The sequence below is a fragment of the Lepidochelys olivacea genome (assembly GCF_965140295.1).
Source record: "Lepidochelys olivacea isolate rLepOli2 genome assembly, chromosome: 13".
NCBI classification, from domain to species: domain Eukaryota; kingdom Metazoa; phylum Chordata; order Testudines; family Cheloniidae; genus Lepidochelys; species Lepidochelys olivacea.
Window position 1 is genome coordinate 17909561 of NC_140423.1, and position 22961 is coordinate 17932521.

Consider the following 22961-nt stretch of genomic DNA (forward strand, 5'->3'; position numbering starts at 1 on the left):
TCTTAGTATGTGGAGTCCTGCTGGAGCTCAGAAGATAATATACAGCCTGAAGTGCAGCGATGTGGAAGACAGAAAGGGCTAATTCTCAGGGGTCTGTGTCTTGCCACAATGCAGATTTAAATAATGAGCCCCTGGCAACTGGCAGTGAGATTTCTAATGCAGTGGCCTGGGTTTAAAGCAGATCTCCAGTTCCCCTCTTTGCTTAGGGTACCAGTGTCCCATGTCTGTAATTGGTACTGTTCTAGTGAAGTGGTAGCACATGCGAGCAAGCTGTACTATGGAGCTACTGTTGTTCTCAGCAGTTTTCCATGGAGTCGTTGCATAGTTTCAGCAAAATGGTGGGCAGTATTTTTTCACAAGGAGAATAAAGGATGGAACACTCTGGGTTTTGAAGGGAAAAAGCCAATGGTGATCTCCAAGAGATGTAGTTCTGGGGCATAGCTGTGGAGCTGATACTTTTGCCATAGCACATGTTGTTAGACAGTTTGACAAGTGAGCAAACAACCTAGATGCAGGGAGGGAGGAAACTTTGAGCTAACAAATATTCTAAAAATAAATCTTGCAAGTCTCTGGGTCCCCCTAGCAAATAGAGTAGAATGGATAGATGGATTTCCCACCCTGGATTGCATATGAAAATCACTAAAGGTTTTGTGACTCCAAACATCACTCTCACCACATTGTTTTTCATTATGGTCAAGTCACAGCATTACCCAAAAGGGGTTAGTGGTGAGGAAATTAGATAAAGCCTGTGACCTGAATGTGCCCGTGTATCTTCATGATCACCTGACTTACTAGCAAGATCATCATTGTTCCTGATTACAAGTGCCACTTCCGTGTCACCTGCCAGATGTTAGCACAGATGTCCCCCTGCAGCAGATACCTATTTAAAAAAAATGCTCCTAAATTCAGCAAATAGAGTGAGAATCCCAGGACTCAAGGGCCCTCTTTCTGACATTTGCCTTGAATTTCTAAGCTCTAAACGTTTTCCCTGAGTTTCCTTGTCATAAAAGGCTCTTTTGTGCAGGCCATGGAAACATCAGGCTGTCTGCGGACCAGAAATGCACAGAGCTGGCCAGAGCTTGGTCTCTCTGTTATTGCCAGAGCTGATTCATGTCGGGTGGAAGCAGTACAGGAAGTCTGTGTGCAGATTCCTGGATCACAGTGAACTACCTGCTGACAGTGATATAACCTCAGAGGCCAAACAGCATCTGCCTCCACGTAACTTATGATCTGAACAAAACACAGAACTCCCCTTCCCCACCCCAAAAGCCCCCCACAACACCCAGGTACTTTCATAGGACTTTGAGTTCTCTGTTATTTTTACTTGACTCCTCCCTGCTGGAACAATGGGGCTTCCCATCAATGTCACAACAGTTAGGCACAAGTCAGCCAAGCAACATCTATTGCTGTATATCTATGGAACTGACCTGCACTGTAGGCCAGCCTTAGCCTTCATTCCACCTTGGATCAGGAGTGATGAGGACAAGACAGGTTGCTGACTAAGCCAGCCACTAGGTCTAGGTAGGAGTCTTACTGGCTGACGGAAAGGAAGAGTATCAACAAGAGATGCACCACGTGTAGCTCCAACCTCCAGTTCAGCAGTGCTGGTTTATTTGGTTCCATCAGCTTTCTGAGCTCTTATTAATTTGAATTAGATACATCTGCTGATTGCTTGGTGCTGTGTGAATATGATCAGACAATGCTGTCTCAAGGATGAGGCAAGTTAATGCAGGATCTCCCCAGTACACTGGAATCAAGCAATCTCAAAGCATTTAAGAATGTGCTTAAGTTCCTGAATAAGGATGGAAAGGATTGCATGGTTAAAATTAAATGTGTGCTTAAATGCTTTGATGATTTGGGGCCAAAAACTGAGGGGCTCCTTTGAGGGGAATTTCTTTCTCTTCCCACTCCAAGGATTCCATGCAAGGCTCAGAGAGAATATGGGGGAACAAGGCTTTTAGGAATATTCCAATTTAGAGCAGTAAAAATTTATTTTTGTCACTACAGCATCTCTGGTTCTGGAAGCACATGGGGAGCAGATCTGCTGAGTAAGAAGGTGCCATTTTTACATGGTCCCTTTTCTGACCATAATTGCACTTTAAGGTAGTGGTAACTGTAGGCTCCGCATTCCAGGAGATAACATCTCTAATTATGGAACTGATCATTTCTTCATTGATGGGGAGGAGGGAAACCTCAGCGTCACCCAGAGAGGAAATTAAACACTTCAGATACTGAGTAATTTAAAGCATAGCTCTCATACTTGTGGGTCTTATGCATGAAAGGCAGCTGGAAAGGACTGGATGAAAGCACTCTGCTGTGTGTATAATTATTATATTGAGTCAAGTTTAGCAGGGTGATTTTGTCATGATACAAATATAACCTCTCAGAATGTTGAACGCATGACGCTGCAGTCAGTAACCTGAGCAATGACATTTGCTCGTGTTGCATTGATACAAGCTCTTCTCCTGATCTGAAACAGATGCTGTCATGTTAATGGACGCTATTTCTAGGAAGCTAGTTTTCAAGCATGCTGCTCCTGTGCATCTGGAGCTGCATGAGGGAGTCAAGAAGAGCAAATATTTGAGGAACTCACATGCGCAGCTTCTCCTTCTTTAACTTGCTCTTTTAAAGACACAATCAGCATGATTCCCAGTTCCCTCCATCCATGTGTGTCATGCACTCAGCCTGCCTTTTCCTGTGTCTGGTGGTCTGGAGCCTCCCTTTCTATTGAACTCCCCAGGATTAAAGCCATATACTGATGTGAGCCATGCAGCTGAGAGATAAAGGTCCAGAGCATCTACTTGCCAGCTTCTCACTGCAATTTCTTTGTGGCTGCTGCTTTGTTTGCCTTATGCCATTGGTATTACTGTGTTTGGGGAGAAATCAATTTAGTCTTAGCTCTACACCCATCAATAAAAGGAGAAACAAATGCCCCATCAGATCAGTGATCCTTTGGAATAAAAACAAGCAGCACTTTACTCAGTTCATGAGCACGTGTCCAGCCCTGAAGCTGTTGACCTGAATGCTGAGTTAGCCTCCTGTATCAGTGTGTAAACACAGTTTCTCTTCCATGAAGTCATAGGAAATGCAGCTATATTTCTCCGGATCCATGTTACTTAACTGTTTCAATCAGCCACAGTTTTTACATGGATCTGTGCATATCTACATAAATAAAGCTGTTAAAGTCTGCAAGTATCTAATCTGCAGCTTGCACAGGAAGATCTATATGGACTAATACCTGCAAGATACTGCTTCTAAAAGTGCCCTTCTCATAGTTTGGGGCAGATTTTGTCTGGTCCCTGGATATGGGAGGGTGCATGGAGCTTTCGTCCCCCTAGGGCACAAGGGCCTTTAAACTGCAAGGTGCTGGAAATGGTTTTTATTGCTTTTCTGTCAAATATTCCATGTTGTTCTCCAAATAAGAGATGTTTGCGGTGTACTCAGCATCTCTAATCTATTACACTGGAAAAAATTCTACCGTCACTCTCACCCTGTGGTTTAAATAAAGTAGAACATGGTACTACCAGCTGCTTCTTGTACTTTAACAAGGAGATTTCATTTCAGTTTGTGGGCGTGACATCAGGTGTATGGCCAGAGGGATTGTGTATATTTACAGCACAGTAGATGAGAAATTAAAGGAGCACCGCCATTTATTGTTAATGTTGTGCCTAAACTCAGACTCCTTTGTAAAGTATTTAATTTGTATTATTCTGAGAGAAAATATGCAAACCAGTTCTGTCCATGCAATCACATTCTGAGTCAACATGTGTTACTTTTTTCTTGCAGAAAGACAAGTTCTTTGTATATGAGGAATACTGCAGCAACCATGAGAAAGCACTCAGGCTCCTAATGGAACTGAACAAGATTCCAGCAGTGAGAGCATTCCTCCTGGTGAGCATCTTCTCTAGCATCTTGCACTGAACAATCCAACTTTGTACTGTACTTACAAGGAACCTTTCATGTCCCAGGGGCTCAAAGCACTTTACAGACATGAACCATTCAAGCCTTTCAGCTGCTGGTAAGGTAGATATTAATATGCCCATTGTTTTGATTGGCAAACTGAGTCACAGAACTAAATTCAGCCCTGGAATGAGCAATTTCAATAGGAGGTTGTTCCCATTTAGGCCAAAGATGGGTTGACCCACAGATGATTAAATGAGTTGCCCAGCAAGTCAGTGGAAGAGTTAGGAGTAGAACCCCAGTGGATCTGATTTCCCACTCCATGCTCTAGCCAACAGACAGAGCTCCCCCCCAAAAAAGTGAACTACACTTTTTGATTATTTTCTGTTTCTTTGGTGGCATTTCTTCCCTCCAACATCCTCCTCCCTTCTTCCTTGGTTCTAGGTCATCTCTCCTTTGTTCCCAACCATGGGCACAGACATTGGGAGTGGGAGTTGCCACCAGCTGATAAAGTGATTCAGGATGTTAGGCCAAGTTCTTACTGCATGCCTTGAGGTAGAAAGGAGGCTGCCATTTTGAAAATGTGGCCCTTCATATGGGGGCTTCATTCCCTTCCACTCCTGACTTGTCTCCCGCCTGCCAAAGGCCTAGTTCTTCCTGATTACATAGAGAAGCAGAAGCCCCTTATGAATGAATATCCCTTCCAGGTAGGCCCTTATCCTCTGGGCACTTTTCAGCCACAATTCCTAGACCTAACAGGAAGCATGGAGAACAAGAGTTAATTCCCTTAAATATTCAGGCCCTATTCACTCTTGTGAGTTTGAGTTAGTCCCATAATGTCACTGTGTTTTTGAAGCGCTGAAGTGTCGTCTTCTAGCCTGTTGGCTCCTCTGTGTGTCACTGCAAAGGAAAAATTATTTGGGAGAAGGTCTAGACCAGGGGTCAGCAACCTTCGGCACGTGGCTCATCAGGGTAATCTGCTGGTGGGCCGCGAGACATTTTGTTTACGTTGACTGTCCGCAGGCAAGGCCCCCCGCAGCTCCCAGTGGCCGCAGTTCGCTGTTCCCAGCCAATGTTTTAGAGTGTTCTCTGCACCTACTAATTGTGCCAACAGAGAAAAAGCATTAGCCAGGTTGTTGGCCTCAGCTGGCAAACTGGGCAGGAGGCCCAGAGTAAGAGATAATGTGCTGCCAACTGTCGTTTTCTGTAGCACCTGATTTCAAAAGATTCTTAAAATAGCTGTAAGTATGGGGAAAGCACTAAAGCCTGCGCTTTGCTGTAGCTGCTGTAATTTCTTCCACCCTCAATCTCCCATGAAAGCCCACGTTATAATGTCACTCTGCAACGAGAGCTACATTAGAATACAAAGCATTGTTTGTGTGAATGGATTTGGCCTGGGTGCCCCCTCACAGCTGGTGAAATATAGAGCCCAGCCTCAGAAGGTCTGGGAATATATCTGAAAACTCAGTAAGAGTTAAATGGCAATTTTGATCCAGTGTTGGAGCGATGGGCGGAGAAGAGGCATGGGAAGGACTGAATCAGACGAGACTCTTGGAAAATTGAACTGAGAGCTTTGTGAGCTGGTAGTAAGCACCACAGATAAAGAATAGCCTGGAGAGTGGTTGTTGTGCAGGAGACTGTACATAAAAATATCATTCAGGGCTGTTGATGAATGGTGTCTGTGAGGGCTGTTTGAAAATAGAGAGATGATTAAACCTACAGCCAAAAAAGCACCAGTGCTCAGAGTGCTTCTGGGCCACTAGAATGAATGATGCACTGGGAAAATGTTCTCAATGGACAAAGCAGGTGAAGCTTGGCTTGTTTGGGGCTTCGTTACAAACTCAGTGATTTGAGCATTGGCGTGCTAAACCCAGGGTTGTGAGTTCCATCCTTGAGGGGGCCATTTAGGGATCTGGGGCAAAAATTGGGGATTAGTCCTGCTTTGAGCAGGGGGTTGGACTAGATGACCTCTTGAGGACGCTTCCAACCCTAATATTTAATAAATAAATAAATAAATAAAACTTAGCTTTGGTTGACTGGAGGGTTTTGTGAGTCTTTCAAATACACTTCGAATGAGTTATGGAACAACTCTGACCCTTTTACCTGGACTTGGTTGGGTTTGGATTTACTTCTCTTACTTCTTGTATCAGCAATAACTATGCTGACTCTAGAGTTTGTGTAGTGTTTATATTGTCCCTTTCATTTAACTATGTCTAACCAAAACTGGGTGGGTTTGCCCTATCGTCGGTACAGACATGCTCATGCACGCTTTTCTGTTTGGAAACTGCAGGATCTCACACAGGGTAGACGAAACATACCCTGGAACCAAACGATGGGTTCACACATGATGCTTAGGCTGTGAGACTGTCTTTGGAATGCAGTGGACTTTGATTTCCTGCACTCAAACTTTGGCCATAACTTTATTATACTGTTCCTAATGAGCGCATCTTATTTTAGCCCTTTGGGTTCAATATTTTTGGGGCCCAGTGGTGGAAGCCTTATATAGGTGAGCACTAACTCACATGAGAGGTCACATTAAGTTCAACAGGACTATTGAGTAATGACAGTAATGAGCTATTTGGGTTCCTTTTGTTGATTGCACATTTTTCCCTTCACATTGTTTGACATTTTCTGAACTTCAGGCAGTATAATGTTTAGCTTTGGATTCAGAACCCTCCACACTACCATCTTTACCCATAATGGCTCATCTCCTATTGATGCCTGGAGAGCTTTGGGCATCGAACTCCCTCCTTTGTGTCATCAGCACTTGCACATATAAATCTCCTACCACGGATAGTAGCATCTTCATGGAGCATTTCCCATCCTTTCACATTCCATCCACTGAGTTTCAAGCAAGACTTGCATGTTGGGGGTTTTTCCTGGTGTTGTCAGTGCTCCAACTGTGCAGGTAATTTTAGGAGGTGAAGACCAATTCTTGGTTTCCAGAAGGAGCTGGGCTCCAGCACCAAAAAGGAAAACACTGGATAAAGGATATAAAATATGGCAGAACCCCCTCACCCCCATAATTGCAGAGGGCTGATGGGACCTGTTATGCAGGATTCACTCCCACTCAGTTGCTATTAGTATCATTGTTTCTTTTGGGTCAGGAACAATTTTTCATTCTTTGTTTGTAGAGCACTTAGCACGATGGGGTCCTAGTCCATGACTGGGGCTCTTAGGCACTACCACAATACAATTTACAATCGACTGGCCCCCAGCTCTGACTTGTCCTGAAAATTTATCAGAATTCCTCCGGCAGCTCTTGACCGCTGTTTGGGAATGACATTCTGTCTCCCTGGATTTGTGCATGCAGTGTTCACAGGGTGCAGCATTCCCCTGCACTTCTTGTTCTGAAATGCTATTGAGTGTTACAGCAGCAGAAAACCAGTTGCTGCCTTTCATGGGGTGGCTGCTATTCAATGGTGATGAAGTGCTTCTATTTCCCGTACAATATGGTGAGGGATCCTAATGTGTGAACTGTGCTATGGAACTATAAAGTCATTATCCAAGAATGTATAGGAGCTTTGTATCAATGATGATGTTTCTTTTCCTTTCTGTTTACAGAGCTGCATGCTTTTGGGAGGCAGAAAGACGACAGACATTCCACTGGAGGGTTATCTGCTGACACCAATTCAGAGAATTTGCAAATATCCACTTCTCCTAAAGGTACCATTTAGCATAGAATTTCCCCAGCTGGCTGCTTTGTTCCTGGGTTGCTTCTGCAGATTTTCAGCCTTGGCTTGTGTGCACTCACTTCTGCCCTCCCAGTTTGCATATCTAAAAGTTAACTTCCACCCTATGTGCTTGAATGACTTTTGTAGGTGTAGTCAAAGGCTGGCTCGAGTCTTAACAGACGAGTGATTACTGCAGTGGTTTGGGTAGGTGGGAAAAGGAGATGTACGGACTATGTAATGCCGTTCTGCTTGAGAGTCTCTTATGCTTACTCAGAAGAGTCAGTGCTATTTTAGCCACTTCCTGAAAAGCTGTGATCAAACACAGGGTGTGTCTACACTACCCATGTTACAGCACGGCTGCGGCAGCACGGTGACGTGGGCAGTATAGACACGCTCTATCACTGGGGGACAACTCTCTTGGCGATAAAAAACCCCCACCTCTAATGAGCAGTAGTAGCTTTATCGCTGGGAGTGTGGCTCCCAGAGATAAAGCTCTGTCTATACTGGTGCTTTTCAGCGCTCAAACTTTTGTTGCTCAGGGGGATGTTTTTTCACACCTCTGCACAACAAAAGTTTTAGTGCTGAAAATGCCAGTGTAGACACAGCCACAGCCACAGCCACACCATTATTCTGAGGGTGTTGGATGGTCTCAGGGGACAAGTAATGGGCTACACAGGCTTTCATCTCTAGGTCACTGGTTTGAATCTACGTATGTCTATAGGGATTACAGCCTCTTGTTGTTTGGCAGCTTGTCTGAGATGTGTTCAGTTGTCTCAGCTCAGTTCCCAATGGACAGGTAACACTGCAAATACCACCCCTGCTGTTAGCACTAATTGGCCTCCTTGTTGGCAATCTTAGCAGATGAGCCAAGGAACAAATGGGCAATGAGAACTGCACTTACTTCTCATCCCTAGCAGTGGCCCCTCTAGGTCAGGACTGAGGCACATAGGCAAAGCAGGCCGGTGTGGGAGAACTTGCACTGCCCGCGATGTACCTGTTTTGTGGTTAAAACAGAAGTCGTGAGTCTCCTGGGCTGCCAGTCTCATGCCTTCTACTAGAATCACATTCATTTATTAATACAAAAAATAAAAGACACAACCGCCTTCCATCTCTAAAGAAAGGTCCCTTTGTGGGGAGTGAAGTAAGAAAACATATGTCCCAATCAGGGCTGGGGAAGCTGCCTTTGCCAGGCATAATGTTGTACCGCCACTGTATGCCACAGAATGCTACTGTACTACTGTGTCCATTAATCCCAAATGCGTGAAAACTATCACTACCTAGGTGTGGACTCCTTGCCTTTTTTCTCCTTTTATTAAACCTCTGTTTGTTTATTTAATCCTATTGTATTTTCTCTAATTCACCTCCCCTCCAGATACTTGATTGGAGTTTTCAGTGTCAAGTGTTTCAAACATGCTTTCCATTTGTGCTTGTGCAACTTTGCACACGCCCAATCACATGTGCATGCTGGTTTTCACACACTATCATTTGTGGACACAACTGTTAGGATTTACACACACTGAACCAGTTTTGTGTGCAAACCAAGTGTGGGCTGAGTTCACATCAGGTTTGCATACACAAGAGAGTGTGAGCATAAATGCAGAAATGGAAGCCAATGAAGACTGCTACGAACATTTCTTCCTTACTAAAACAACGGGGAGTCCGGACGCCTCGTTGTTTTTGTGGATACAGATCAACATGGCTACCCCTCTGATACTTTCTTCCTTACTGCTAGCAATAGTTGGGAGAAGACAATAGCTTTTGTCCTACAGTGCCACCAGCTCTGGTGTATCTTTGGACATAATACTGGTCACATCTAGACCTTGTGAAGCCTGGTTTGAATGGTGTCTCAGCTCCTGCAATATATATATATATATTTGTTTATGTGGGATAGTTTGGGGAGGACTGGATGTCTGTTCAGTCTTTGAATTTACACTGGGACTGTGAGCAACATTACTGTGCATAGAAGGATGATTGCTGTGGTATCTGATAGGGTAAACAGAGCAGAGGAAGTGGGGATCTAAAAATGTGGTTGCTTTGCATTCCTGATCAAGGACCTTAGTAATATTTATGCTTCCTTGTTTCCACATTGTGGCTGGTTGCTTTATTGGTTCCCAGCTGTGTTTATCAGACAGTTAAAATGCAGAGTGGTAGAGACTGAAAATCTGAGGTTCCTTGGATTCACTGGAGTTTCCAAAGGATTCAAAACACTGGCCACACACAGGAGAGTAGTGACCGGATTCTTGCTCCTGCTCCACTCTCTTTGCACTGCTCAGGAAAGTTCCTGCAGGTTGCCTATATGGGGGAGTGCCCAGCAGGTGCAGAGCTTGTGGAGCTGGCTCCTACACCTGCCTTCGCATAGCATGGTGGGCATGTTGGGGACATGCTGGATGCGGATGGCCAGAGTGGCTAGTGTATGATATCGTCTAACTATCCCCAATTGGAGAATGGTCTCTGGGCTGTTTTCACCTATGACAGAGAATCAGTGATCTCCTCTACTGCACCTAGTGGAAGCTGGACATGGCAGAGAATCTAGCCTTAAAAGAGAATGAAAGATATTTCTTCTGGAAGGCCATTGGTTTTCTATGCCTAGATTTGTCCTGCTGCCTTCCTCCTCCCCCCGTTGACCTTTTCTTTCACTCAGACCACATGCTTGAAGTTTCTCTCAGACAGTTTAGAGCAGAGGTGAGCAAACTACGGCCCGCGGGCTACATCCGGCCTGCAGGACTGTCCTGCCCGGCCCTTGAGCTCCAGGCAGGGAGGCTAGCCCCCAGCCCCTCCCCTGCTGTCCCTCCTTCCCCACAGCCTCAGCTCGCCGTGCCACCAGTGCTCTGGGCAGCGGGGCTGCGAGCTCCTGCAGGGCAGCCTGGCGGCGTGGCTGGCTCCAGCCGGGTGACATGACTGCCAGGCCTGCTGCTCTGAGCGGCATGGTAAGGGGGCAGGGAGTCGCAGGGTTGGATAAGGTGCAAGGGGTTCCCGGGGGCAGTCAGGAGACAGGGAGCAGGGGGCGGAGGTTCTGCAGGGGTGGTGGTCAGGAGACGGGGAACGTGGGGGGGGTTGGATAGGCGTGGGAGTCCTGGGGGGCCTGTCGGGGGCGGGGGTGTGGATAGGGGTCGGGGCAGCCAGGGGACGGGGAGGAGGGGGGGTTGGATGGGTGAGGGGGGTTTTGAGGGGGCAGTCAGGGGGCAGAAAGTGGGAGGGGGGCGGATAGGGGGCGGGGGCCAGGCTGTTTGGGGAGGCAAAGCCTTCCCTACCCGACTTTCCATACAGTTTTGGAACCCTGATGTGGCCCTCAGGCCAAAAAGTTTGCCCACCCCTGGTTTCGTGCCTTCTGCTTTTCCATCCATGTCTGGTAAGTCTCGCCTGCTGAGTCAGCCTGTGCTGACTGGGGGTTGGTGAATTCCTAAGTCTTTGGAAAATATGATACTTTAACGTGGATTTCTACTAGTCTGTGTTGATCTATGGAGATACTTATCCATTGGCTGCAAGTTAACGACATGCGAATAGAAGTCTGTGTTCTATTTTAAAAGCCCATCAATATATTAGAACAGCATATTCTGCAAATATTAAAGCGAATCCTGAAACCTCAGTGCCTTCATTCAAAGACAGATGGGATATGTGCCACTATTTAAATACCATAGTTGCTATGGCAACATCTCAGACAGAGACAGACATTTTTGATTGTCAGATAGCAGTTCTAGTGATACGATGGAATTTTAGCACCCTCTCACTTCTGTTTTTCTTCTCTTACATAGCTTTTGGTGCATGGCATTGAGTGCTAGTGATGGGTTCTATGCCAAGAGATGGCAGTGCCTATGAATGGAATTTCCATAGGGCCAGTTTCTCCTGCTTTGCTTTAATAAAGAATGTGTTGCTTTATAAATGGAGAAAAGCGAAAAGACGTTTGAATAAATGCCTCTAAGCCACAAGTTCAAATCTAACCCAGCTCAGCTGCAACCTAAGTCATTCCACTAGGTGTTGATCATTTATTGGCCTTTTTTGAAATGGTCTGGTGGTTTCAATTCCTTCCCTTATACTCAGGTGTGTATGTGATAAAAATCCTAGTTGGCACTAATCTCCATTCTCTGAAGGCAGACTAAATACTGACTAGGCCTGGAGACTGAAATAGCCTCTCCTACCTAGAAATGGTCCCTCCAGGTCAATAGGAAGACACACTGGAAGAATGGGGTCAAGCATGCACTGTTGATGTCCCTGTTATGCCTGACTTCTGGATAGAGGACACCAGTGTTGCCAATGTAGAACTCTTCACCAGTATTAAATCTACTTATGAAACAGTAGTAGAGTGAACTGTCACGCATTATCGGGAAAGATGTTCTGGGTGGAAATTCTTATTTGTTGCATGTCATTACTTTATGGGGTTCCTTTCACATCCCAGTTAAATCACTGTTCATTTCTTAAAGTTTCATGGACATGAAATAGATCTACTGGAAAATGCTGAAGGCAATTCAGTGTCCATCCAGCAACATGTCAGCCTCATCAAGAGAGTCTATGTCATTAGTGGAAATGTCTTTCAGCTCCGAAAATGTCCTTAATCTTCAGAAGTTACACGTGTTGATAGTTTCTTAGGGGGATGAGTTTATGATGGATACATTGTGTGCCTTCCAAATCTCAGTTAATGCTACTGAGAAAAAATAAAATAAAAATGGAAAGTTTTAATACCAGTTCCTCAGAATTCAGAGTAACAGCCGTGTTAGTCTGTATTCGCAAAAAGAAAAGGAGTACTTGTGGCACCTTAGAGACTAACCAATTTATTTGAGCATAAGCTTTCATGAGCTACAGCTCACTTCATCGGATGCATACTGTGGAAAATACAGAAGATGTTCTTATACGTACAAACCATGAAAAAATGGGTGTTTACCATTACAAAAGGTTTTCTCTCCCCCCACCCCACTCTCCTCATAGAATCATAGAATATCAGGGTTGGAAGGGACCTCAGGAGATCATCTAGTCCAACCCCCTGCTCAAAGCAGGACCAATCCCCAATTTTTGCCCCAGATCCTTAAATGGACCCCTCAAGGATTGAACTCACAACCCTGGGTTTAGCAGGCCAATGCTCAAACCACTGAGCTCCTGTTGGTAATAGCTTATCTGAAGTAATCACTCTCCTTACAATGTGTATGATAATCAAGGTGGGCCATTTCCAGCACAAATCCAGGTTTTCTCCCCCCCTCAACACACACAACCCCACTCTCCTGTTGGTAATAGATAAGCTATTACCAACAGGAGAGTGGGTTTATGGGGGGGTGGGGTGGGGAGAAAAGCTGGATTTGTGCTGGAAATGGCCCAACTTGATTATCATACACATTGTAAGGAGAGTGATCACTTTAGATAAGCTATTACCAGCAGGAGAGTTGGGTGGGGGGAGAGAAAACCTTTTGTAGTGGTAAACACCCATTTTTTCATGGTTTGTATGTATAAGAACATCTTCTGTATTTTCCACAGTATGCATCCAATGAAGTGAGCTGGAGCTCACGAAAGTTTATGCTCAAATAAATTGGTTAGTCTCTAACAAGTACTCCTAGTTCCTCAGAAGTAGTCATGAGTGTTTCAGTCTTGGAAATAACTGAGAAAGAACTTTGAGTGATTATAAAAAAGCTGACTGAGTAAAACCAACTCTCCAAACCCAAAAATAAAGTTGGTGTTAATGCAACTTCCAAATAAAATGAAAGCTGCTGAACTGCAGTGATTGGAGATCGGGCTCTGTTTTCTCTTACTCCGAGGCCATTCTGACACAAATGTATTCCTGATGATTAGCAAAATCATAGGCCAAGAGTTATTCCTCCTTTCTCTTTTATTTTGTCTTTAACAAGAGCTTGTGAATTTCAGGATTTTCAGATAACCTAGACATGATCTTGGTATAGTCAGGTTTTACCCAATATTCTGTCCTCTCATTAGTCTGAGAAGCATTTTTGCCTTCTGATTAGATTACAAACTGGGAATCAGGACTTCTGGGTTCTCTTTTCAGTTCTACCACCAGGAGAATCATCTTCATCACAGGAGGGTGCTGTGAAGTTAATAAATTATTTGCAAATTGCTTTAAGCTCCTTAGGTGTACGGTGCTATAGATGTTTTTGTAAGAAAAGGAAAATAAAACCACTGAAGATGCTGAGCCTCTCCTGAGGTACTTGGCTATAGATAAGTAGTTAGTGTTGATAAGATGCTATGGAAATAGTAAGTAAGCAGGTATCACCAATATTTTCTATGATTCCCTGTGTGTAGTAGGATTCTAGTGGTGGATCCTCCTATAGTTTCTCATCTGATGAGGCCACTTGGTGTCTGAACCAATGCATAATAGAAATAGAGATGGAAAAGTGAATTCAAATGTTGATGATCGTTGCTATTTTAATGATAATTTAAAATTTCCTAGTTTGTCCATCAAATGCAGCAGCTCTAGAGATGAGTGTGAGCAGTTTTTTAATGTTTGCGTTGCTTTTCTTTTGAACTCTCCCCAGTTTTCCTATCCCAGGTGTGGAAAGGTACTCAAACCTCAACACAGGTTTCCAGCTTCTGTGTATAGGTAGAAAAATTCTGATACTACTATTAATGGCCCCCTTCCTCCCGATACTGCTTTTGCCTAACGTATAAGGGACTAAGCACAGAATTTGTTGGCTTGCACATTAATGATCCTCAATATAAAGTCTTTCTAATCTTACTTTCTATTCTTCTCTTTCTTGTTGGTGCTGCATTTTGGCAAAGGATTTAGAGTCTCTATTTGGGAGGTTGGCATTCAGACTATCCCACTATTCATCTGTCTGTTGACAATGAGTTTCATCATGTACATGAAATAACAGGGATCGTCTTTTAAGCATGGGATTGGGCTCAGTGAAGGCTTAAATTAAACAGGGAGAAATGTGCTGTCTATGGCAAGTGTTCTGATCCTTTAAGAGGAGAAGAAACAAAGACCCACACCACAGACCTTGGTAGCGCACACTCTGCCAATGAGGTGGAGTCCAGCATGGATGTGTCAGCTGGAAATCTCACTGAGTAAATATTAGTAGAAGATCTGTATTAAAGCAGCACTCTATCTGGCTGATAACAATCCTATAACTCTACATTAATTAGTGGGAACTGCTACACTTCTTAGGAGTAGAAGCAGCTCTTGTGCTAGCTAATCCCAGCGCAAAAATAGCCATTTCCCTCTAAGAAAGTGCATTTATATCAGTGAGAAGAGAACCTGGGGAAGTGGTGACCATGAGTTAATCACACCCTTAGGGGGTGGGATTAGAGGCATTAACCCCCTTCTCCCCTACTTCATACTATATCAGGAATGTATAGCACATGATAACCACACCCTGGAATCATCTGATCTCTGAAGGCATGTCACAGAGGTTATGAATGTTTCCTGTTTTATGCATATTCTGCTTAGGAGTTACTAAGTACCCAGCCAGACATTTACACTCAAGTCCCTGTCTATTTGTTTCTGACACGCCCCATAATATGCATAGCTATACAGAAAAACCAGGGCAGTAATTATCTGTTGCCTCATGTGATGGAAGAGTTCTAGGTCCTGAGAGGGAAAGAAGGACCTGGAGGCAAAAGCTGAGCTGCCAGATTCATAATCCATTTGAAAGATAAAGCAGAACAATGAGGCATATGTAAACCCTAATGAATATGGTGCCTGAATTTTGAAATGGGGAATAATGAGGCCAATGATGCAGATACAGAGTGGGATGGAGCTAACTTCCCCTCTATTCCCCTCAGAGTTGTTTAAAAGACAGGACACCTCTAATTAGCCAGCATTTAATGTGTTACCATCTAACTTTCCCACTTTGGAGAGACAATGGGGTTGTATTTGGATTCATAACATTGCATCAAACATTTAAATTAATTCCCCTGTCCAGAATGAATTGAAATTTTAAAAACATGTGTTCATAAATGAATGATATACTGTTGTTCAGGGATGCTGTTCAATTTAAGAATCCCACCTATGCACGAAGTAATTTTTATCTGCTATTTTCACAAGTGATAGCTAAGATTCCTATCAATGAAAAAGAGAAAAATTACTTCTCATGGTTAATGATTGTTCACTTTGTGGATGTTACAGCACTTTGTGTATAATCAGTGATATTGTTTCTCCCACTGTTTGTGAGAGTCTTTCACAGAGCAGAAGGGGGGAAAATACATTTAAAAAATAGGATTATAAAATCACATCCATTGGCAGGCAGACTCAGGGACAGAAATGCAACCTGAAGTGACTTTTAACTTAAAAAAAAGAGAGACTAAATTTCAAGTTGACTGAGTGCAATATTATTATTATTATTATTTGAGTTACTTTAAGGAAAAGAATACAGAATCACACAAACATTAAAATCATGGAATCGTTTCTATTCATATTAGGTTCTGTTGCAAACATACAGTTTGGAGCTGAACTGTTTATTAATGCGCCTTTCCAAGTAGATTAGATCAGGAAATCTGCTGTCTTTGTTATCTTTATCTGTTGCCCTAAGCTTTTCAATATGTAGCCCACAGAATTCCCACCTAAAGCTATATTTTACATGTGCACTAGTGGGTTGTGCAAATCTAGGCAACGATTTGCATCTGCAATGAATGTGCAGAGTAGACATTCCAGTGTGGAAAATGTAGTGTATGGCCATAAATGTGTGTGTTCTCGAACATATGGAGGAGGAAGCATGGGAATATTTTTATGTGGATACTTGTAATTTTCAGTTGCAAAATATGTGCTCAGCTTTCAGTTTACAGTATACAACTAGAGATAATCATTTTGAGGGTGGTGGAGAAAAGGCTGGCAGAGACTTAATCGTTAAAAAAAAAAACAAGAGAGAACAGTTTAGCCGAATAACATCCTTTCTGCTAGGAAGTGTTACAGCTGGGCTTATATTTGAAAACCCCCATACTTCCTCTGTCTAAATAATCTGCATTGTTCTTCCCCTCAGGGTTTGTACCTTCCTTTAAAACGCACTTTACACTGAGTCCTCGCCACCCTATTTTCGTTTTAAGGTTATGGGGGCACGCACAATTAGTAGCACTTGCTTTTTCTGCTGCCCGATGTTATGGTTTTCATCCTGCGTGATTCAGTTTTTACCCTTGGATTCTATCGGATGTTTGCAAATCTTTTAGCTTTGAGCTATGTGACCGGCATTTATGACTGAAATGCTTGACTTAAGTCGGAAATCCTTTTGCAGTGTTGCATGGTCCATGATTGGCATCTCTGCTTGTCGGGCATAGAGCTCTCTCTTTTCTGGGGCAAACCGCTGCACTGAGCATGTGAAGAATATTCAGAGTACAATCTCACCAAAAGAATGGTACAGTTCAAAAGAAAATGCGTGTTGGGCAGCACAGGCTTTCCCTGTGTGCACATTTCTTAGGCTTTCTTCGGGTTGCTAACTTTCTACTTGCACAAAACCCGAGCGCCCTTGCCCCCGCCCCCTGCCCCACCCCTCCTCTGAGGCCCCACCCCTCCTCCAAGGCCCCGCCCCATCTCACTCCATTCCCACCTCCCTCTGTCGCTCGCTCTCCCCACCCTCACTCACTCTCTCATTTTCACCGGGCTGGGGCAGGGGATTGCAGTGTGTGTGTGTGGGGGGGTGAGGACTCTGGCTGGGGGTGTGGGCTCTGGTGTGGGGCTGGGGATGAGTGATTTGGGGTGTGGGAGGGGGCTCTGAGCTGGGGCAGGGGGGCTAGGGTGTGGGGGGGGCGTGAGGGCTCTGGCTGGGGTTACAGACTCTGGGGATGAGGGGTTTGGAGTGTAGGAGGGTGCTCTGGCTGGGACTGAGGGGTTCAGAGGGCATGAAGGAGATCAGGGCTGGGGCAGGGGGCTGTGGTACGTGGGGGTGAGGACTCTTACTGGGGGTGCAAGCTCTGGGGTGGGGTTGGAGATGAGGGGTTTGGAGTGCAGGAGGATGATCCGGGCTCGGTTCAAGGGGTTCGGAGGGCAGGAGGGGGATCAGGGTTTGGGCAGAGGGTTGGGGTGCAGGAGGTGGTCGGGGTGCAGGCTCTGGGTGGCGCTTACCTCAAGCAGCTCCCAGAAGCAGCAGCACGTCCCACCTCCTGCTCCTATGCGGAGGTGGGCCAGGCAGCTCTGTGTGCTGCCCCATCCGCAGGCAGTGCCCCCACAGATCCCATTGGCATAGGCGCCAACTCCATGGGTGCTCCAAGGCTGGAGCACCCCTGGGGAAAAACTGGTGGGTGCTCTGCACCTACCGGAAGCTCCCTGCCCCGCCCCGCCTTAGCTCATCTCCGCCTCCGCCTCCTCCCCTGAGTGGCCGCCGCGTCCTGCTTCTCCCTCCCTCCCTCCCAGCACTTGTGCCACGAAACTGCTGTTTTGTGCGGCAAGCACTGGGAGGGAGGGGGGAAGGAGGAGGAACGCGGTGCGCTGGGGGAAGAGGCGGGGCTGGGGCGCGGATTTGGGGAAGGGCCCAATAGGGGCAGGGAAGGGGTGGAGTTGGGGCAGGGCCGGGCGATGGGGGGGACGAGCACCCACTGGCGCCAACGAAAGTTGATGCCTGTGCCCATTGGCCGTGGTTCCCAGCCAATGGGAGCTGCAGAGCCGGCTCCTGGGAAGGGGGCAGCGTGCAGCGTGCGGAGTCCCCTGGCTGCTCCTATGCATAGGAGCCAGAGTGGGGACATGCCGCTGCTTCTAGGAGCCACAGGGAGCCTGCCTTAGCCCTGTTGTGTCTCCAACTGGACTTTTAACGGAAATGCTATCCGGAGCCGCCAGGGTCCCTTTTCGACTGGACATTCCGGTTGAAAACCAGACTCCTGGCAATCCTACTTAGGCTCTGATATGTTTGCAGGTTAATCACAAGCAAAAATAAGCTTTTAGAATACAGTACAGAAGCTGCAGATGCATCTGTTAATATGGCGCTTTTATGTTGTTTCTTCCAAAAATAAGCACACAAATTGCCATTTCCAAATGAAGTGGTGCATATGTGTAGCAAAATAGGTTTGATTTCAGTTACATTGGGATCCAGTCCTGCTTGCATTGAATTCATGGAAGTTGTTAAATAGATTTCAATGAGCATCTGGTCAGACCCTAACTTTTTTGGGAAGGTGGTTTTCAAGCATGGTGCATGGAGGAATGAGATTATACCCATGCATCACAAGCAAAATTCATTGCTTTGTTTATTTAGATATCTAACATTTGTTGCATGTACTAGCTTACACTTATAGTTCAGTAAATACATGGAGTGGCTAATCATTGTTTCCTCACTGAGTTTTAAAGCAGTCTTCTGTCTCCACTGCTGTGTAGTCAGAACATGGTGGGCTGCTATGGGTGGCATGTCTGTAGGGCCGTGCAACTGTGAAAGTGATGTTGGAGTACAGTGGAGGAGTGCCAGAGAGGGCCTGTCCTGTCAGACCCAAGGGAAACAGTCCCCTCTGTCATCTCAATTCTCTTAAAGAGGGAAGTTAATCTTAATTTAAATTAAAATAATGCATTTGAAATGATAGTTACTTTTCAAATGGAAGACAGAAACCCAAGGTCTGTGACTCAGACAGCAATGGCTGTGAGAAAAGCTCGGGCTTTTCAGTTCCCCAGTGAAGGCAGGTTTGGGAGAAAGTTGGTGTATTTTTTACTTTGTTTAAGGACTCCTGTGTGGCTGCATGCTTACTGCAAGCAGCAGCCTTACTTTCCCCATGCAAGGCCAGTAGTGCATAAATGATAATACGCAGGGCATTTGGCAGTCCTGACTCAGGCCAGGCAAAACATATATGGGATTTATGGAGGGTAGGACAGTCTATCCATGGTCGAACATCTGGTCACTGTCTATAGAGTGCTTTTCAGCATGCTGGCAAACGCTTACTCTGCGCATTCATAAATCTGTTGCTAAAATAAAAAAGCACCTAGCTGCCTTTCAGAAGTCCTGGGCACTGCCTTTCCAGGGGAGGGTTCAGAGTAACAGCCGTGTTAGTCTGTATTCGCAAAAAGAAAAGGAGTACTTGTGGCAATTTGTGCTGGAAATGGCCCAACCTGATGATCACTTTAGATAAGCTATTACCAGCAGGACAGTGGGGTGGGAGGAGGTATTGTTTCATATTCTCTGTGTGTATATAAAGTCTGCTGCAGTTTCCACGGTATGCATCCGATGAAGTGAGCTGTAGCTCACGAAAGCTCATGCTCAAATAAATTGGTTAGTCTCTAAGGTGCCACAAGTACTCCTTTTCTTTTTCCAGGGGAGGGGTATCTCAGAGCACAGGCTCAGGAGGCTCTCTCAGCTCTGTGCCAAGCTTGAGCGGGAGTTGCTTTTCTGTCAGTCTGTGGCAAGCCATTCCTTTTTACGCATATGCCGGCTGTGGAGATTGATCTAGCACACAGGCAGGCGTTCTGTTGGAAGAAGATGAATTCCTGTTTCTGTTTAGTGTGAGGGGAGTGGAGGGCCATTTTCTCCACCTCTCAATGATATTTCGGAAAGTATATAGAGAGCACTAATGTATACATATACATTTCCAAAGCAGCACTTGGGACTTTGAGCTGCAGAACACCTTTTATTAACTTTAATGAGAGTCATGCAACAAAAATGTCGTGCACCCCTTTGAATATGTGAGGCTGAGACAGATGACTGTAATGTATGACCATATTATCCTTTCCTTTCTTTTTGAACACTCATCTCCTGCCTTACCTGGAGCCTACAGGGAGTAAGAACAGCCCTCTCATGGGATCTCCTTCTGTGAGTTTTGATTGACAGTTATAGGCAGGGTGAAAACTGGGGATCCAGCTCGTTTCCCTGTTGCATATGTTACCCAGTCTGGAAATCACCCTGGAGCCTAGGATAATTAACTCTACTCCCCTAATGGGACTCCTGGTTGTCAGCACAATATGCTTCCGCTCCATCATCCACCTGTCAACAGCCATTACTAGTCACCACTTATAATTTTCAGGAAGGAAAATTTGTAGCTGAGTGTAAGTTCCTAGAATAGCTTGTTCCATACATGATGCAAAAAGGGGCCCTGGCAAAAGGGCAATACGGGGTTTGATAAACTGAAAAAAATAATCCAAGGGAGTGAAATATCTGACTTTGTTCTTTAAAACTATCAGTTTTGAATTTGATGGTCAATTATTATTGCAAATCTGTATAGCCCTGTAAATTTACCTTCTACTGTACAAAGATGAATAGTCTCATTATACAGCACCCAACATATGAGAGTGAGAGAGCCCAGAAAATGCAATACCAATGCACCATGATTCTCATGAGAACAGTAGTTTAGCCTCAAGATGTGGATTTCATTTTAAAAGGTTACACAAAACTGATTAGTTAGTAAATAAGTAATGACAGTACTTTGCACTTCTGTAGCATCGGCTCTTAAACAATTTTGCAGAAATCAACGAATTTTATATCTGTATACCTCATACTCTTTAATGTATTTTTCCTCACAACAGCCCTGTGGAGTAGAGAGTGCTGTTATCCCCATTTTACAGATGGGGAACTTAGGCACAGAAAAGACTAAGGGTATGTCAAAAAACCAACCAACAAACCAACCAGCCCTCACGGTGCTTGTGCTACAGGGCTAAAAAAAGCAATGTAGATGCTCCTACTTGGGCTGGTGCCAGGGCTCTGAGACGCAGCTTCCTCACCAGGTTCCAGAGCCTGAAAGGGAACATCTACACTGCTGTTTTTAGCCCAGCAGCATGAGCTCTGTGAGCCTGAGTCAGTGGGCTCTGAGACTCACTTCTGTTTTTTTTGCAGTGTAGATATACCTTATATGACTTGTCCCTAGGTCATACAAGAAATCTGGAGGAGCAAGGAATTGAACCCAGGTCTCCTAGCCAATCTTCTACCCTAAATGGAAGACCATCAGTCTGGGTGTTGTAGCCCTGAAGTGACAGTTCTTAGCTCTGTTTGCAGCCCGCCCTGCTGCACTTAAGCTCACTCCAGCTTCCTTTCTGGAAATGTGGAATGAGGCAGCTCAGCAGCAGTTTACCATGCAGTCACAGAACTTAAAAACAACCAACGTCATGTGAAAAAGAAAAAGAATATTGAGAGAACGTGAAATATTCCAGCTGGGCTCAAAATGTGTCTCTTAAACACCATATTATGTATCAAGAGGAAACAGTGAATCTCACTAAGGTTTTTTTAATTTTTAGTCTTTTATCCAATTGAGGCTGGCAATAAAATAATATTGGTCTGCAAAATGATGAATTATGATTTGACAGTGGTTACACTATTTGCCAAACCCTAATCACTGGTGATTATCATCAGGTTCCAAAGTATCCCCATGGCTGTGCCCCAGCAGGCAGTGGCTAGCTGGGCTGCTCTGATCTGAACCATGTGAGTTGGAGTCTCTCAGGAATTCTTTACAGGTGACAGTTTGTTCATATTTATGTTAATCAGTCCAGACAACACACGCCCATTGACTACACTTCATCCAGAGAAGAACTGCTGAGCTCTTGCTGTTATCTGGACCTCTCTCATTGCCACCCTAGGTTCTTTGGTAGGGTTTTCCTTTCTGGGACCTCTCTGTGATCACTGTGTGCTTGTCCGGGGGCCACTAAGGCCTTTGGCTCATCAGGGATTGTCTAGGGGTTACAGCAACGTTGTGAGAGTCAGGACTTTTTGGTTGAGCCACTGGCTGGCTCTGTGACCATTGGTCAAGTCATTTAATCTTCTGTGCCTTGAATTCCCCTATGGTATAATGAGCACCTGCCACCCAGAAATGTTGGAAGGATGAATTAATGCTGTGTTCTTGTACAATGCCTTGCAACCCAGGATTTCCAAAGTGTTACTATCACTGTTATTTATAGTATTGCACATGGGGATACCCAACCTATTACCTGCACGTACAGGGCTAGATTTTTCAAAAGAATGCAGCTTCTGTTGGCTGCTGAGGGCAGAGCTGTTTTGAAAATCTGGACTATAGGTCTTACATCACGGGAGGTGCACCACTGACTTCAGTGGGAACAGGATCAAGCCCATAGATAGGGCTATCGTGAGAACATGTCTGTTTGCATATGTGCAGCAGAAAATAATTTATTTTTTATGTAATTATTTAATGCAATTTAGCGTGGTTCTTGTTAGCACCAAACATGTGACACAGCACAACACGCTTTGTATGTCTTTCCTCTTTTGACATATGTGATAAATGAAGCTGGGGGGGAGTAGCTCCCTTTTAACGAGCCAGCCAGTTAGCTATAAAATCCCTCTTAGTAGCTGCTCTCTACTTGCTTTACTTGTAAAGGGTTAAAAGTCACTGCGATGCATAGGTAAAAGGAAGTGTGTGGGCACCTGGCCAAAAGAGCCAATGGGAAGGCTATAACTTTTAAAAATTGAAACAAGACTCCCCTTTTGTCTGTCTGTTGTTGTTCTCGGGAAGAAGGAGAGACAGGGCTGAAACTATGCTGTAAGAAACTTGGGGCCAAGTATGAAAAATCATCTGAATCATACCTAGAAACTGTTCACTTGAAACCCCCAGATA

The 22961-nt window shown here is 44.9% G+C and overlaps 1 protein-coding gene across 3 annotated transcripts in view; it reads left to right on the forward strand.

Moving 5' to 3' along the window:
• Positions 1 to 22961, forward strand: part of PREX1 (phosphatidylinositol-3,4,5-trisphosphate dependent Rac exchange factor 1) — a 226362-nt gene that overhangs the window by 105470 nt on the left and 97931 nt on the right. For all 3 annotated transcript variants that reach the window (XM_084645550.1, XM_084645551.1, XM_084645549.1), the window contains exons 4-5: positions 3787 to 3891; positions 7465 to 7566. In XM_084645550.1, the coding sequence (XP_084501676.1) occupies positions 3787 to 3891; positions 7465 to 7566 (207 nt within the window). The remainder of the gene's footprint in view (positions 1 to 3786; positions 3892 to 7464; positions 7567 to 22961) is intronic.